This window comes from Rana temporaria, chromosome 2 (genome assembly GCF_905171775.1).
Source record: "Rana temporaria chromosome 2, aRanTem1.1, whole genome shotgun sequence".
NCBI lineage: Eukaryota > Metazoa > Chordata > Amphibia > Anura > Ranidae > Rana > Rana temporaria.
In genome coordinates, this window is record NC_053490.1 from 20,808,067 (window position 1) to 20,825,373 (window position 17,307).

The following is a 17,307-nucleotide window of genomic DNA, read 5'->3' on the forward strand; positions in this document are numbered from 1 at the left end:
TTTCCGATGGAAAATCCGATCGTGTGTACAGGGCATTAGAGTATGTTTTATTTATTTTGTTTCCCATTATATGCTCAGTATGTCCATGACTGCGACCGATTTACTTAAAGTGCATTTTTAGTGCAATTATCGCTCTTAGATCCCCTCCCCCAGCATGTCCATAATGCAAATAGCCTAAAATGCAGCTCCTTGATGATCTTCGCTTCACTTTAAAGAGAAACCTTATGACCCGTGAATTGACTTTTAGGTACTAATGATATATTCGAAAGACCGGGTGCTTTGTCGCTAAAGAAACGTACACTTATCCTTTAACCACTTAAGCCCCGGACCATATTGCTGGTCAAAGACCAGAGCACTTTTTGCGATTCGGCACTGTGTCGCTTTAACAGACAATTGCGCGGTCGTGCGACGTGGCTCCCAAACAAAATTGGCGTCCTTTTTTTCCCACAAATAGAGCTTTCTTTTGGTGGTATTTGATCACCTCTGCGGTTTTTTAGTTTTTGCGCTATAAACAAAAATAGAGCGACAATTTTGAAAAAAAATCATGTTTTTTACTTTTTACCATAATAAATATCCCCCAAAAATATATGAAAAAAAAATATTTGTTTCCTCAGTTTAGGCCGATACGTATTCTTCTACATATTTTTCGTAAAAAAAATCGCAATAAGCGTTTGATTGGTTTGCGCAAAAGTTATAGCGTTTACAAAATAGGGGGTAGTTTTATGGCATTTCTATTAATATTTTTTTTTTACTAGTAATGGCGGCGATCAGCGATTTTTTTTTTCGGTACTGCGACATTATGGCGGACACTTCGGACACTTTTGACAAATTTTTGGGACCATTGGAATTTTTATAGTGATCAGTGCTATAAAAATGCATTGATTACTATAAAATTGCCACTGGCAGTGAAGGGTTAAAACTAGGGGGCGGGGAAGGGGTTAAGTATGTTCCCTGGGTGTGTTCTAACTGTAGGGGGGGTGGCCTTACTAGGGGAAATGACAGATCGCTGTTCATACATTGTCGGTCAGGCATTTCTCCCGCTGACAGGACCGGGAGCTGTGTGTTTACACACACAGCTCCCAGTTCTCGCTCTGTAACGAGCGATCGCGGGTGCCCGGCGGTGATCGCGACCGCCGGGCACGCGCGTGGGAGTCAGGAGCGAGCGGGGGGCGCGCGTACCCCCCTATTGGCTGCTGGGAGAGATGACGTAGATCTACGTGCTCTCGCCCAGCAGTGCCGACCTGCCGCCGTAAAAGTGTGTTGTATTTGTCTGATTATACAAGCCCTAAGGCTCCATTCACACCTAGGCGTATTGTCGCCTTGTCGGCTATGGAGATGGTTCACATCTCCACGCCGAACGCCGAAACGCCGTACGCCTGAAGCTCAAAACAAGTCCCGGACCTTTTTTTCAGGCGGCTTTCGGTGTTCGGCATAGCCGACAATGTTGATCACCCCTCCGGCGTAGGCTTAAAAAACGCTGCGTTTTGTCGCGGCAAATCGCGGTAACATACGCCGCGTTCAGGTGTGAATGCAGCCTAAGCCAGGCCATGCAAGACCCAATAAAATAAGTGATGCAACTGGAAGTGTCCTTTATAACACAATGAGATTTCTACCATGTTGGATAATTTGCAACTTATGGCTTATTGTCCTAGATGAGGCATTCTCAACTTGGGTTCCTCCATGGTTTTGTAGGGGTTCCTTGACCTGTTGCTGATTGGTTTCTCATCTGATGGTGCCTGCATGATTCCAGGTCTATCGCCACATTAAGGGGAACCTGCAGCAGAAAACGAATGATTTGTCTTTAGGAGGGGGCATTCTTCCCACTGATCCCCAATGTAAGGAGCATTCTTCCCACTGATCCCCAATGTAAGGGGCATTCTTCCCACTGATCCCCAATGTAAGGAACATTCTTCCCACTGATCACCAATGTAAGGGGCATTCTTCCCACTGATCACCAATGTAAGAGCATTCTTCTCACTGATCACCAATGTAAGGAGCATTCTTCCCACTGATCACCAATGTAAGAGCATTCTTCTCACTGATCACCAATGTAAGGAGCATTCTTCCCACTGATCACCAATGTAAGGAACATTCTTCCCACTGATCACCAATGTAAGGAGCATTCTTCTCACTGATCACCAATGTAAGGAGCATTCTTCCCACTGATCACCAATGTAAGGAGCATTCTTCCCACTGATCACCAATGTAAGGAACATTCTTCTCACTGATCACCAATGTAAGGAGCATTCTTCCCACTGATCACCAATGTAAGGAACATTCTTCCCACTGATCACCAATGTAAGAGCATTCTTCTCACTGATCACCAATGTAAGGAGCATTCTTCCCACTGATCACCAATGTAAGGAACATTCTTCCCACTGATCACCAATGTAAGGAGCATTCTTCCCACTGATCACCAATGTAAGGAGCATTCTTCCCACTGATCACCAATGTAAGGAACATTCTTCCCACTGATCACCAATGTAAGGGACATTCTTCCCACTGATCACCAATGTAAGGAACATTCTTCCCACTGATTACCAATGTAAGGAACATTCTTCTCACTGATCACCAATGTAAGGAGCATTCTTCCCACTGATCACCAATGTAAGGGACATTCTTCTCACTGATCACCAATGTAAGGAGCATTCTTCCCACTGATCACCAATGTAAGGAGCATTCTTCCCACTGATCACCAATGTAAGGGACATTCTTCTCACTGATCACCAATGTAAGGGACATTCTTCTCACTGATCACCAATGTAAGGAACATTCTTCCCACTGATCACCAATGTAAGGGGCATTCTTCCCACTGATCACCAATGTAAGGAACATTCTTCCCACTGATCACCAATGTAAGGAACATTCTTCCCACTGATCACCAATGTAAGGGGCATTCTTCCCACTGATCACCAATGTAAGGAACATTCTTCTCACTGATCACCAATGTAAGGGACATTCTTCCCACTGATCACCAATGTAAGGAACATTCTTCTCACTGATCACCAATGTAAGGGGACATTCTTCTCACTGATCACCAATGTAAGGGGCATTCTTCCCACTGACCACCAATGTAAGGAACATTCTTCCCACTGACCACCAATGTAAGGAACATTCTTCTCACTGATCACCAATGTAAGGAACATTCTTCCCACTGATCACCAATGTAAGGAACATTCTTCCCACTGATCACCAATGTAAGGAACATTCTTCTCACTGATCACCAATGTAAGGGGACATTCTTCTCACTGATCACCAATGTAAGGGGCATTCTTCCCACTGACCACCAATGTAAGGAACATTCTTCCCACTGACCACCAATGTAAGGAACATTCTTCTCACTGATCACCAATGTAAGGAGCATTCTTCCCACTGATCACCAATGTAAGGAATATTGTATCCAGTTGTCGCCAAGGTAAAGGGAATACTTTACACTGACTACCAGAAGGAAGCCTTCCACTGACCTCCAATGAATTAATTTTAGCAGAGGTTTCCTGAAAATATAAAAAATATTTAATGGGTCCTTTGGGGTAACAGAGGTTGAGAGAGGCTGTCCTAGACCATTTTGCATATTGCTAGAAGATTGTCATTAGTCCCTGACTGCCATTTTCATAGACCTCTTCCAATAAATATTGTACCTAATATGGAGTATCATTGACCAGCCATTCACTGTCTGTCTTTCTTCTCTTGCAGAAAACTCTCCTGCCTTCAGTTCATCTGTAAGCCCGGTAAGTGTAGATGCCCATCCTTGTATCCTTATGTTCAAAGTCAAAGGATTTTTTTTCTCTTACATTTTTCTGTTGAGTTAGCCCCAGAAAATCGCTTTGAAAGTAAAAGGGGACCTATAGTCCAAAATTGGCTTCATGGCTGTCAATATTCCATGCTGCTGCTAGGAAGCAAAATGGCACAATCCTGCAATACCCTCCTCTTCTGACCAAAAGACGGCTGGCTCTTCTGTTTGTTTGCACAATTTAGAACATATAATTCACTTTGTCTCCGCTGAGATTTGTGATAAAGTAACTATTGTCAAAGGGACAGAAATCCACAGTTTTCACCGTAACAGGAGGCGAGGGGAAACCTTCCAAGAGGCGGATATCCATTCTGTATAAAAGAAAGAGAAGTGTTGGGGACATTACAAGCAATGCTGAAGACATTTTTTTAATGGGTAAGATGTATAGGAGAGGAGTGCAGAAGATGTGAGGACATGTATAAGAGAGACAGTGGGCAGTATGTACAGGAGAGGAGTGCAGAAGGTATACCAGCGGGCAGTATGTGGAGGAGAAGAGTGCAGAAGGTAGGACACAGGGAATTATGTGGAGGAGAGGAGTGCAGAGGGTATGAGGGGGGAAAATGCTCTGGAAAGGAAAGCCGGGGGTACGAAAGAGGGAAATATGTGCAAGAGAGGCGTGCAGGAGGGTATGGCTGCAGGCAGTATGTGCAGGAGAGGAGTGTGGAGGGTATGACCGTGGGCAGTATGTACAGGAGAGGAGTGCAGAGGGTATGATGGTGTGCAGTATGTACAGGAGAGGAGTGCAGAAGGTATGACAGTGGGCAGTATGTGCAGGAGAGGAGTGTGGAGGGTATGACAGTGGGTAGTATGTAGAGGAGAGGAGTGCAGAATGTATACCAGCGGGCAGTATGTGGAGGAGAAGAGTGCAGAGGGTAGGACACAGGGAATTATGTGGAGGAGAGGAGTGCAGAGGGTATGAGGGGGGAAAATGCTCTGGAAAGGAAAGCCGGGGGTACGAAAGAGGGAAATATGTGCAAGAGAGGCGTGCAGGAGGGTATGGCTGCAGGCAGTATGTGCAGGAGAGGAGTGTGGAGGGTATGACCATGGGCAGTATGTACAGGAGAGGAGTGCAGAGGGTATGATGGTGTGCAGTATGTACAGGAGAGGAGTGCAGAAGGTATGACAGTGGGCAGTATGTGCAGGAGAGGAGTGTGGAGGGTATGACAGTGGGTAGTATGTAGAGGAGAGGAGTGCAGAATGTATACCAGCGGGCAGTATGTGGAGGAGAAGAGTGCAGAGGGTAGGACACAGGGAATTATGTGGAGGAGAGGAGTGCAGAGGGTATGAGGGGGGGAAATGGTCAGGAAAGGAAAGCGGAGGGTACGAAAGATAGAAATATGTGCAGAAGAGGCATGCAGGAGGGTATGGCTGCGGGCAGTATGTGCAGGAGAGGAGTGTGGAGGGTATGACAGTGGGCAGTATGTGCAGGAGAGGAGTGTGGAGGGTATGACAGTAGGCAGTATGTGCAGGAGAGGAGTGTGGAGGGTATGACAGTGGGCAGTATGTGTAGGAGAGGAGTGCAGAAGGTATGACAGTGGGCAGTATGTACAGGAGAGGAGTGCAGAAGGTATGACATTGGGCAGTATGTGTAGAAGGGTATGACAGTGGGCAGTATGTGCAGAAGAGGAGTACAGAGGATATGACAGCAGGCAGTATGTGTGGGAGAAGCACAATTGATATTCTCTATTCGGAAAAATTGAGCTCCAGTGGCCACTGGTGTTCAATATGTACAGGAGAGTAGTGTGAAGGGTATGACAGGGGGAAGTATGTACAGAAGAGGAGTGCAGAGGATATGACAGCAGGCAGAATGTGTGGGAGTGGCATGCAGAAGCTATAACGGTGGGCAGTATGTGCAGGAAAGGAGGGCAGAGGGTATGACAGGTGGAAGAATTTGCCGGAGTGCATGGGGTATAACAGCGGGGAGTATGTGCGGTAGAGGCATGCAGAGGTTATGATGGTGAACAGTATGTGTGTTAGAGGCATGCAGAGGGTATGACGGTGAACAGTATGTGCGTTGGAGGCATGCAGAGGGTATGATGGTGGGCAGTATGTGCGGTAGAGGAATGCAGAGGGTATGATGATGAACAGTATGTGCAGTAGAGGCATGCAGAGGGTATGACGGTGAGCAGTATGTGCGGTAGAGGCATGCAGAGGGTATAATGGTGAGCAGTATGTGCGGTAGAGGCATGCAGAGGGTATAATGGTGAGCAGTATGTGCAGTAAAGGCATGCAGAGGGTATGACGGTGAACAGGATGTGCGTTAGAGGCATGCAGAGGGTATGACGGTGAGCAGTATGTGTGTTGGAGGCATGCAGAGGGTATGACCGTGGGCAGTATGTGCAGGAGAGGAGTGCAGAGGGTATAACAGCGTGCAGTATGTGTGGTAGAGGCATGCAGAGGGTATAACTGTGGGCAGTATGTGCGGTAGAGGCATGCAGAGGGTATGACTGTGGGCAGTATGTGCAGGGGAGGAGTGCAGAGGGTATAACAGCGAGCAGTATGTGCGGTAGAGGCATGCAGAGGGTATAATGGTGAGCAGTATGTGCAGTAGAGGCATGCAGAGGTTATGATGGTGAACAGTATGTGCGTTAGAGGCATGCAGAGGGTATGACGGTGGGCAGTATGTGCGGTAGAGGAATGCAGAGGGTATGATGATGAACAGTATGTGCAGTAGAGGCATGCAGAGGGTATGACGGTGAGCAGTATGTGCGGTAGAGGCATGCAGAGGATATGACGGTGAGCAGTATGTGAGTTAGAGGCATGCCGAGGGTATGACAGTGAGCAGTATGTGCGGTAGAGGCATGCAGAGGGTATGACGGTGAACAGTATGTGCGGTAGAGGGTATGACGTGAGCAGTATGTGCGTTGGAGGCATGCAGAGGGTATGACAGTGAACAGTATGTGCGGTAGAGGCATGCAGAGGGTATGACGGTGAGCATTATGTGCGTTAGAGGCATGCAGAGGGTATGACAGTGAGCAGTATGTGCGTTAGAGGCATGCAGAGGGTATAACGGTGGGCAGTATGTGCAGGAGAGTAGTGCAGAGGGTATAACAGCGAGCAGTATGTGCGGTAGAGGCATGCAGAGGGTATAATGGTGAGCAGTATGTGCAGTAGAGGCATGCAGAGGGTATGACGGTGAGCAGTATGTGCGTTGGAGGCATGCAGAGGGTATGACAGTGAACAGTATGTGCGGTAGAGGCATGCAGAGGGTATGACGGTGAGCAGTATGTGCGTTGGAGGCATGCAGAGGTTATGACGGTGAGCAGTATGTGCGTTGGAGGCATGCAGAGGGTATGACGGTGAGCAGTATGTGCGTTAGAGGAATGCAGAGGGTATAACGGCGGGCAGTATGTGCAGTAGAGGCATGCAGAGGGTATGATGGCGAGCAGTATGTGCGTTAGAGGCATGCAAAGGGTATAACGGTGGGCAGTATGTGCAGTAGAGGCATGCAGAGGGTATGACGGTGAGCAGTATGTGCAGTAGAGGCATGCAGAGGGTATGACGGCGAGCAGTATGTGCATTAGAGGCATGCAAAGGGTATAACGGTGGGCAGTATGTGCAGTAGAGGCATGCAGAGGGTATGACGGCGAGCAGTATGTGCGTTAGAGGCATGCAAAGGGTATAACGGTGGGCAGTATGTGCAGTAGAGGCATGCAGAGGGTATGACGGTGAGCAGTATGTGCATTAGAGGCATGCAGAGGGTATGACGGTGAGCAGTATGTGCGTTAGAGGCATGCAGAGGGTATGACGGTGGGCAGTATGTGCAGTAGAGGCATGCAGAGGGTATGACGGTGGGCAGTATGTGCGTTGGAGGCATGCAGAGGGTATGACGGTGAGCAGTATGTGCTGTAGAGGCATGCAGAGGGTATGACGGTGGGCAGTATGTGCAGGAGAGTAGTGCAGAGGGTATAACATCGTGCAGTATGTGCGATAGAGGCATGTAGAGGGTATAACATCGTGCAGTATGTGCGATAGAGGCATGTAGAGGGTATGACGGGTAGAAGTATGTGCAGGACAGGAATTCATAGGGTATGATGCACGCATTGACAATTTTTGAAGCCTGTTTGGTCAGAAGCCAGTGAAGCTGCTGTATGTTTCCAGTAGAAACATTTGGAAACGTGGCTAGAACATAGAAGTCACCCCGGATAGTGTTCCTAGTGGGAGCCGAGCTCAGCACCCCAGAGCTGCAAGGCAAGCCTGCTTACCAGGAAACTGTGTTTTTGAGTAATTAGAGTGCTGGCACATTCATTCTTGGCAGTGTTCGCAGAGGAGACTTTGATTTCCACGTCTTGGCCACAATAACTTGGCACCCCCCCGGCGCTGTATGTTTGTAATTTACTGTGTCGTATGATGTGTTCAGGGGATTTCCAGCCCTATGATTATATTGTAATGGAATCCACAAAGCCAAGGCGGCATTATTGGGGATCCGCAAGCTTGATATCTGGCCTTTAACCCGCTCCTGAGGCCTCGTACACACGACAGAGTTTCTCGGCAGAATTCACCGAGAAACTCGGTCACAACCCGGATTCTGCCGAGAAACTCTGTCGTCTGTACACTTTTGGCTCGATGGAGCCGCCGAGGAGCTCGTCGAGATAATAGACAACATGTTCTCTATTTTCTCGTTGTTCTATGGGAGAAGGCGGCCCGCCGAGCTCCTCGGCGGCTTCATCCCAGAACTCGACGAGGAACTCGACGTGCTTGGCACGTCGAGTTCCTCGGCCGTGTGTACGGGGCCTGACAAGTTAAAGGAGCTCCGAGGCTTCCTGTGGCTTTGACAAAGCTGTTGGTGGTCTTCTATGCTGAAGAGACTGACTAAGGAATAGTGTTGAGCAGAATACGCCATATTCGATTTCGCGATATATCACGAATATATAGCCGAATATTCGAGAAATATTCGCTAAATTCGAATATTCGTGATATTTTATCGAAATGAAATGTTTGCGAAATTTCTCTATTGCGAATGCGAAAATAATTGCGAAATTTCCACAACTGCGGTAGGAGCACTCTGATTGGCTCAGAATATTCGTGATATTTTATCGAAATTTCGCAAAATGCGAATGCGATATTTATTGCGGAATTTCGACAACTGCGGTAGGAGCCCTCTGATTGGCTCATAATATTCGTGATATTTTATCGAAATTTCGCAAAATGCGAATGCGATATTTATTGCGGAATTTCGACAACTGCGGTAGGAGCCCTCTGATTGGCTCCGAATATTCGTGATATTTTATCGAAATTTCGCAAAATGCGAATGCGATATTTATTGCGGAATTTCGACAACTGCGGTAGGAGAACTCTGATTGGCTCTGATGCAAAAGAAGGGCGGAGAAAATAATCGCGCGATATTCCGATTGCCGAATAATCGCATTGCGATTTTTCGGCAAGATAAAGTGATCGCTTCAGCTACTCGGCCCAAGGTCTCTAATCATACCAGCAATGCTTTTAGACGTCGATGGAGATCTCTAGGATGTGATCTGTTCTAAAAATAAAATTGAAAACATTTGAATATTCGGAATAGCGAATATTCACCGCGAAATTCGAAATATATCGCGAAGACTCGAATATGCCATATTCGAGCCGAATATTCGCAATACGAATATTCGTGAGCAACACTCCTAAGGAGCAATCATTTATTTCCCAGCCCATCTTCACTGGTCATTGTAATGTGGACCTTGCGTAGACTGGCGTAGGGGCATTGCAGTGTTGGCTTCTTTCTAAAGACAGCAGAGGTGCCAATGTTGCATTGCGTGTGTAAAAGCTTTTTATTTTTAAATAGTCGTTCTTCAGAAAACTAAAATATAAATTCAGATAAAGATTATATTATAAAATAAATAATAAATAGGATTCAATGTTCAGGCACAATCTGAATTCCATTTTTTTTTATAAGATTGCGCATGATGATGCAAAATCCCTAAAGAGACTGCTGTGTTAGAGAGAGTGAGGCTGCCCTGGCTTAGAATGACTGGGAAAGGTTGCTCCACATCACTAAGACCCCATACACAATGGGGTAGATTCAGAAAGCAATTACGCCTGCGTATCCATAGATACGCAGCGTAATTGCTAAGTAGCGCCGGCGTATCTACTTTCTGCATTCAGAAAGCTAGATACGCCGACTGTAGCCTAAGATACGACTGGCATAAGTCTCTTATGCCGTCGTATCTTAGGGTGCATTCTGACGCTGGCCGCTAGGTGGCCCACCCGTAGTTGTCATCGTAGAGTATTCAAATTGCATACTTACGCCGATTCACAAACGTACGCGCGGCCGGCGCTCGTTTTTTACGTCGTTTGCGTACGTCGTTTTCGCCGTAAGGCTGCTCCTGCTAATAGGAGGCGCAGCCAATGGTAAGTATGGACGTCGTTCCCGCGTCGCGATTTTCAAATTTTGCGTCGTTTGCGTAACTCGTTTGTGAATGGCGCTGGACGCCATTTACGTTCACGTCGAAGCCAATGACGTCCTTGCGACGTCATTTACCGCAATGCACGTCGGAAAAATGTTCCCGACGGAGCATGCGCAGTACGTTCGGCCACCACCTCCACCCACACAAGCTCTAAACTACTTCAACAGCATGAGTTGCAGGTTCTGCCCTTTATGCACCCTCCTCCTGCTGTAGAGCCCAAAGAGGTTGCCTCTCTTGCCCACCCCTCAGACTGACCTTGGTTTTAGACATGTAATGGCACTACCCTCTTATACAGAGTATGTATGTTTTGATTGCAGAATTCAACAGGTGCATCAGAGACTCCCGTTTTTGAAGATATCAAAGAGCCAGACTCACCGCCCGCAGTCGCTCCACGTCCTGAGTACACCAAATCGGTATGTAAACTGAGCTTTTCTCTGGTCATCTCCAGATCAGAAGAGCTATGAGAGCTATTGGCTGGTCATCTCCAGATCAGAAGAGTTATGAGATGACTAGAAGGGAGATCTCCAGATCAGAAAGTTATGAGATGACCAGGAGGGAGATCACCTTAGATCAGAAGATCTATGAGATAACCAGACGGGAGGTCATCTCCAGATCGGAAGAGTTTTGAGATGACCAGGAGGGAGATCATCTTCAGATCAAAGAGCTATGAGAGCTATTAGTTGGTCATCTCCAGATCAGAAGATCTATGAGATAGCCAGACGGGAGGTCATCTCCAGATCAGAAAAGTTATGAGATGGCCAGAAGGGAGATCTCCAGATCAGAAGAGTTTTGTGATAACCAGGAGGGAGATCATCTCCAGATCAGAAGAGCGATGAGAGCTATTAGCTGGTCATCTCCAGATCAGAAGATCTATGAGCAGACCAGACGGTAGGTCATCTCCAGATCAGAAAGTTCTGAGATGACCAGGAGAGAGATCATCCACAGATCAGAAGAGCTATGAGAGCTATTAGCTGGTCATCTCCAGATCAGAAGATCTATGAGATAACCAGACGGGAGGTCATCTCCAGATCAGAAGAGTTTTGAGATGACCAGGAGGGAGATCATCTCTAGATCAGAAGAGCTATGAGAGCTACTAGCTGGTCATCTCCAAATCAGAAGATCTATGAGATGACCAGACGGTAGGTCATCTCCAGATCAGAAGAGTTATGAGATGACTAGAAGGGAGATCTCCAGATCAGAAAGTTATGAGATGACCAGGAGGGAGATCACCTTAGATCAGAAGAGCTATGAGAGCTATTAGCTGGTCATCTCCAGATCAGAAGTTCTATGAGATAACCAGACGGGAGGTCATCTCCAGATCAGAAGACTTTTGAGATGACCAGGAGGGAGATCATCTCCAGATCAGAAGAGCTATGAGAGCTATTAGTTGGTCATCTCCAGATCAGAAGATCCATGAGATAACCAGACGGGAGGTCATCTCCAGATCAGAAGATCCATGAGATAACCAGACGGGAGGTCATCTCCAGATCAGAAGAGCCATGAGATAACCAGACGGGAGGTCATCTCCAGATCAGAAGATCCATGAGATAACCAGACGGGAGGTCATCTCCAGATCAGAAGATCCATGAGATAACCAGACGGGAGGTCATCTCCAGATCAGAAGATCCATGAGATAACCAGACGGGAGGTCATCTCCAGATCAGAAGATCCATGAGATAACCAGACGGGAGGTCATCTCCAGATCAGAAGATCCATGAGATAACCAGACGGGAGGTCATCTCCAGATCAGAAGATCCATGAGATAACCAGACGGGAGGTCATCTCCAGATCAGAAGATCCATGAGATAACCAGACGGGAGGTCATCTCCAGATCAGAAGATCCATGAGATAACCAGACGGGAGGTCATCTCCAGATCAGAAGATCCATGATATAACCAGATGAGAGGTCATCTCCAGATCAGAAGATCTATGATATAACCAGACGGGAGGTCATCTCCAGATCAGAAGAGTTATAGGAGCATCAGAAGGTTGATCTCCAGATCAGAAGAGTTCTGAGATGACCAGGGGGGAGATCATCCCCAGATCAAAAGATCTATGAGCTGACCAGGAAGGAGATCATCTCCAGATCAGAAGAGCTATGAGAGCTATTAGCTGGTCATCTTCAGGTCAGAAAATCTATGATGACCAAAAGGAAGATCCTCTCTAGATCAGAAGGTCTATGAGATGAAAAGGTTCTTAGAAGTCTTATGTCTGTTCTAGAGCTCACTTTTACTGTCATTGAGTCAGTTAAAGTGAATCTGAACAAATAGGGGAAGATTTGCTATCTTTTAAGGAACATCTAGAAGTGTCAATTGTGACCAAAGCAGTACCCTGATAAGATCTGTATTTTGGAGGCAATGCACTTTCTGCCATGTGACCGTGCCTAGGCACTCCTGTTCTGTAGCATCAAAGTGTATATCTGCAGTGTGAGTTCTATGACACTGCTGCCTCTGACTGCTAGGCTAAGGAGATTTGGAGTGAAATTTGGTGATGTCACTACTGTTCTTCTCACTGTTCTCCTTGCTGGAGAGGAAGCTGTACCTGAAGACCTGCAGTGCAAAGATCTCCATGCATCTGCTTGCTCGCTAAGGGGATGGGGAAATCCTTTAAATATCAGTAGATATCATCTGTCCTTCAGCCAAGCCTTGTCTAGTGTGAAAAAACTTTATTAATTTCTGGACTCGGGTCTGAGAGACAGATACTGTAGTCCAGATTGTGCTACTTCTGTAGCCTAAATAAGAACCTTTATGAATATTCACTGGGCATAAATGACTAAACTAGCACCAAACTTCTCCTATGTCTGTTGGTTGAAGGGAACACAACGTCATCTTAGTGATTGAAGGAAACATGCAGGGCCGATCTGCCCTATAGGCTCACTATGCAAGCCGCCTAGGGCCCCGCAAAGCTGCGGAGGTCCCCCCAAATTACTAGAGGCCCTGCCTGGTGAGAAGTAATTTTTGGCCCCTCACCCCGCTTCTCAACTCGCTGGCTGCATGGGAGAAGAGGTAAGAAGTCAGCACCCCCCGCTTCTCACTTTAACCACTTAACGCCCGCCGCACGCCTATTTACGTCCACAGAATGGCACGTACAGGCAGATGGGCGTATATATACGTCCCTGCCTTCTAGCGGGTGGGGGGTCCGATCGGGACCCCCTCCGCTGCGTGCGACGGGCGGCTTACCTCGGGGAGCGATCCGGGACGACAGCGCGGCTATTCGTTTCTAGCCGCTCCGTCGCGATCGCTCCCTGGAGCTGAAGAACGGGGAGAGCCGTATGTAAACACGGCTTCCCCGTGCTTCACTGTGGAGGCGTATCGATCGAGTGATCCCTTTTATAGGGAGACTCGATCAATGACGTCAGTCCTACAGCCACACCCCCCTACAGTTGTAAACACACACTAGGTGAACACTAACTCCTTCAGCGCCCCCTGTGGTTAACTCCCAAACTGCAACTGTCATTTTCACAATAAAGAATGCAATTTAAATGCATTTTTTGCTGTGAAAATGACAATGGTCCCAAAAATGTGTAAAAATTTTCCGAAGTGTCCGCCATAATGTCGCAGTCACGAAAAAAATCGCTGATCACCGCCAATAGTAGTAAAAAAAAATTATTAATAAGAATGCAATAAAACTATCCCCTATTTTGTAAACGCTATAAATTTTGCGCAAACCAATCGATAAACACTTATTGTGATTGTTTTTTTTACCAAAAATATGTAGAAGAATACGTATCGGCCTAAACTGAGGAAAAAAAATATTTTATATATGTTTTTGGGGGATATTTATTATAGCAAAAAGCAAAACATATTGAATTTTTTTCAAAATTGTCGCTCTATTTTTGTTTATAGCGCAAAAAATAAAAACCGCAGAGGTGATCAAATACCACCAAAAGAAAGCTCTATTTGTGGGGAAAAAAAGGACGCCAATTTTGTTTGGGAGCCACGTCGCACGACCGCGCAATTGTCTGTTAAATCGACGCAGTGCCGAATCACAAAAACTGGCCTGGGCATTTAGCTGCCTAAAGGTCCGGGGCTTAAGTGGTTAATGTAAGATGTAATTTCCGACAGCAGAACACCCCCGCTTCTCAACTTTAATCTTTAATGTGACACATGTCACAGTCGGCAGCAACCCCCCCCCCCCCCCTGCGCGATTCTCTGCTCCTCAAATTTATTGAGACATGTCATTTTCGGCAGTCCCCCCCCCCCCCCCCCCCCCCCCGCTTCTCAACTTTAGTGGTGTGATGTCATTTTGCTTAGGGCCCCAGCGAGGTCAGGATCGCCACTGGGAACATGGATTCAGCCTATTTACTGAGCTCAGCAAGGGCTTGCATATGCTTGTGTTGGCCATTTGAGGATTGATTCGTGGTGGATCGCTTTTCAGAAGGGGGTTGACAAAGGAGAAATTGGTTAACCCGTAACAGCCCACACCACTGTGCTGCAAGTGCGGCGCGGCCCTGTTAACTTACATGGGTGGCATGATCCCAGTTTTCCCCGGAGGAAAGGGAGAACCCGGGAACCACCATGGGTCCCGCCGGCGGGCAAGCTGCACATTGAGACCCCCGTAAAATTGATCTCTAGAGCCGCTTGGATCACTTTACTCTGAATGCTCTTTGCTGTCTCCTAAGGCAGCAGTGAGGTTGATTTCCCCACTTATCTACCATGCCGTTTTTATAAACCTACCTTGGTAGGCAAGAGGTTGACTACACTTTGCTAAGTAACCATCTTTACTCGTTTAGGAAAAAAGCCCCATTGGCCCAGATTCAGTAAGCAATTGCGCCTGCGTAACCATAGTTACGCAGCGCAATTGCTGACTTGCGCCGGCGTAACGAGTTCTCCTGAATCAGAGAACTCGTTACGCCGACTGCAGCCTAAAATCTGCGTGGCATAAGGCTCTTATGCCACGCAGATTTTAGGCTGCATTCTTGCGATGACCGCTAGGGGGCGTTCCCATTGTGGTCAGCGTATAGTATGCAAATTGCATACTTACGCCGATTCACAATGTTGCGCGCCCCCTGCGTACTCAAGTTACGTCGTTTCCGTACGGCGTGTTTAGCGTAAGGCTGCCCCTTCTAATAGCAGGGGCAGCCAATGCTAAACTATACCCGGCGTTCCCGCGTCGCGACGTTCGAATTTTACGTCGTTTGCGTAAGTGAATCGTGAATGGCGCTGGACGCCATTCACGTTCACTTTGAAGACGTCAATTGCCGCAATGCACGTCGGGAAAGTTTCCCAACGGAGCATGCGCTCTACGCTCGGCGCGGGAGCGCGCCTAATTGAAATGATTCCCGCCCCCGGCGGGATCATTTACATTGCGCGCGCTTACGCCGGGCAATTTTGCCGGCGCGCCCTCGCAATTTACGGAGCTACTGCTCAGTGAATCGAGGGCAGCGTAAAATATTTGCGGGGGCGCAGGGCAAAATCGTTGCCCTGCGCCTCCGCAAATAGAGCGCAATTCTTTTTGAATCCGGGCCATTGTGTACACCAGACTAGAGTGTGAAACTGCTCCTTCTTTGTCTGGTTTACCATTAGAACTCCCCCTAAGTGCCTGAAACCGGGAGGGCCACATAGACAAACAATTATTATCTGTCTTCACAAGCAGGTCTAATTATGTCTTCTGGAGTATGATTGTAGGGGGAGTAAACAAGCAGCCCAGGCCAGACTCCTTCCCATACCGATTTATAAACTGTGATTAGCAGGAAGCGGACTGAACATTGTAGATGTACTTATTTTATTTTAATCTCGTTTCACGACAAAAGGTCTGCCATTGTGTGCGCCTTTCAATCAGCAAAAAAAAAATAGCAAGAATGGAGAAGTTAACCATTTCAGCCCCCGGAAGGATTTGCGCCCTTAGGCCCAGATTCTCAAAGGGCTTACGACGGCGCAACGCCATGTACGCCGTCGTAAGTCCTAATCTGGGCCGTCGTATCTATGCGACTGATTCTTAGAATCAGTTACGCATAGATAACCATTAAATTCCGACAGGCTTGTAAGGCTCTTACGCCGTCGGATCTTAAATGCAATTTTTTTTTTTTGTCCGCTAGGTGTCGCCTCCGTCGTTTTCCCCGTCGAGTATGCAAATTAGCTAGATACGCAAATTCCGGAACGTACGACGCAGTAAAGTTACGACGTTTACATTAGGCTTGCCTCGGCGTAAAGTTGCCCCTGGGTATATGAGGCGCAATCAATGTTAAGTATGGCCGTCGTTCCCGCGTCGAAATTTGTAAATTTACGTCGTTTGCGTAAGTCGTCTATGAATGGGGCTGGACGCCATTTACGTTCACGTCGAAACCAATGACGTCCCTCTTTGTACAAGAAACCAATGACGTCCTTGCGACGTCATTTGGAGCAATGCACCCTGGGATATTTTTTGCGCTTAATTTAAATGCTACACGCCCCCTAACCGCCTAATTTGAATTAGGCGGGCTTGCGCCGAGTGATTTACGTTACGCCGCCGCAACGTTACACGCAAGTGCTTTGTGAATAAAACTTAAATAAAACTTGCAGCGGCGTAATGTAAATGAGATACGTTATGCCCAGACAGTTTTGCGCGATTCTACAAGAATCTGGGCCTTAATGACCAGGCCATTTTTCGCGATTCGGCACTGCGTCGCTTTAACTGACAATTGCGCGGTCGTGTGACGCGGCACCCAAACAAAATTGATGTATTTTTTCCCCCCACAAATAGAGCTTTCTTTTGGTGGTATTTGATCACCTCTGCGGTTTTTATTTTTTTTGCACTATAAAAAAAAAAGATCAACAATTTAAAAAAAATAAAAAAAAAATTCTTTCTGCATATCTAAAAAAAAATCTAAAAAAAACAAATTTATTCATCAGTTTAGGCCAATATATATTCTTCTACATATTTTTGTTTAAAAACAAAAAAAAACTGCAAAAGCGTATAATTAATTGGTTTGCGCAAAAGTTATCGCGTCTACAAACTACGGGATAGATTCAGGGACTTTTATTTTTTTAATGGTTTTTACTAGTAATGGCAGTGAGTGCGCTTCTCCTAGGGAGTTATCTGATGCGGGGAGAAGCCGCAAGGGGACCCCAGAAGTCGGTGTTCGGGGGCCATATTCTCAAAGAATTACGCCGGCGTATCAGCAGATACGCCAACGTAAGT

The 17,307-nt window shown here is 46.9% G+C and overlaps 1 protein-coding gene across 3 annotated transcripts in view; it reads left to right on the plus strand.

The window, feature by feature from the left end:
* Positions 1-17,307, plus strand: part of PAK1 (p21 (RAC1) activated kinase 1) — a 123,026-nt gene that overhangs the window by 66,151 nt on the left and 39,568 nt on the right. For 2 of the 3 annotated variants that reach the window (XM_040339959.1, XM_040339957.1), the window contains exons 5-6: positions 3,694-3,728; positions 10,506-10,601. In XM_040339959.1, the coding sequence (XP_040195893.1) occupies positions 3,694-3,728; positions 10,506-10,601 (131 nt within the window). The remainder of the gene's footprint in view (positions 1-3,693; positions 3,729-10,505; positions 10,602-17,307) is intronic. The other variant, XM_040339958.1, reaches the window with a different exon arrangement.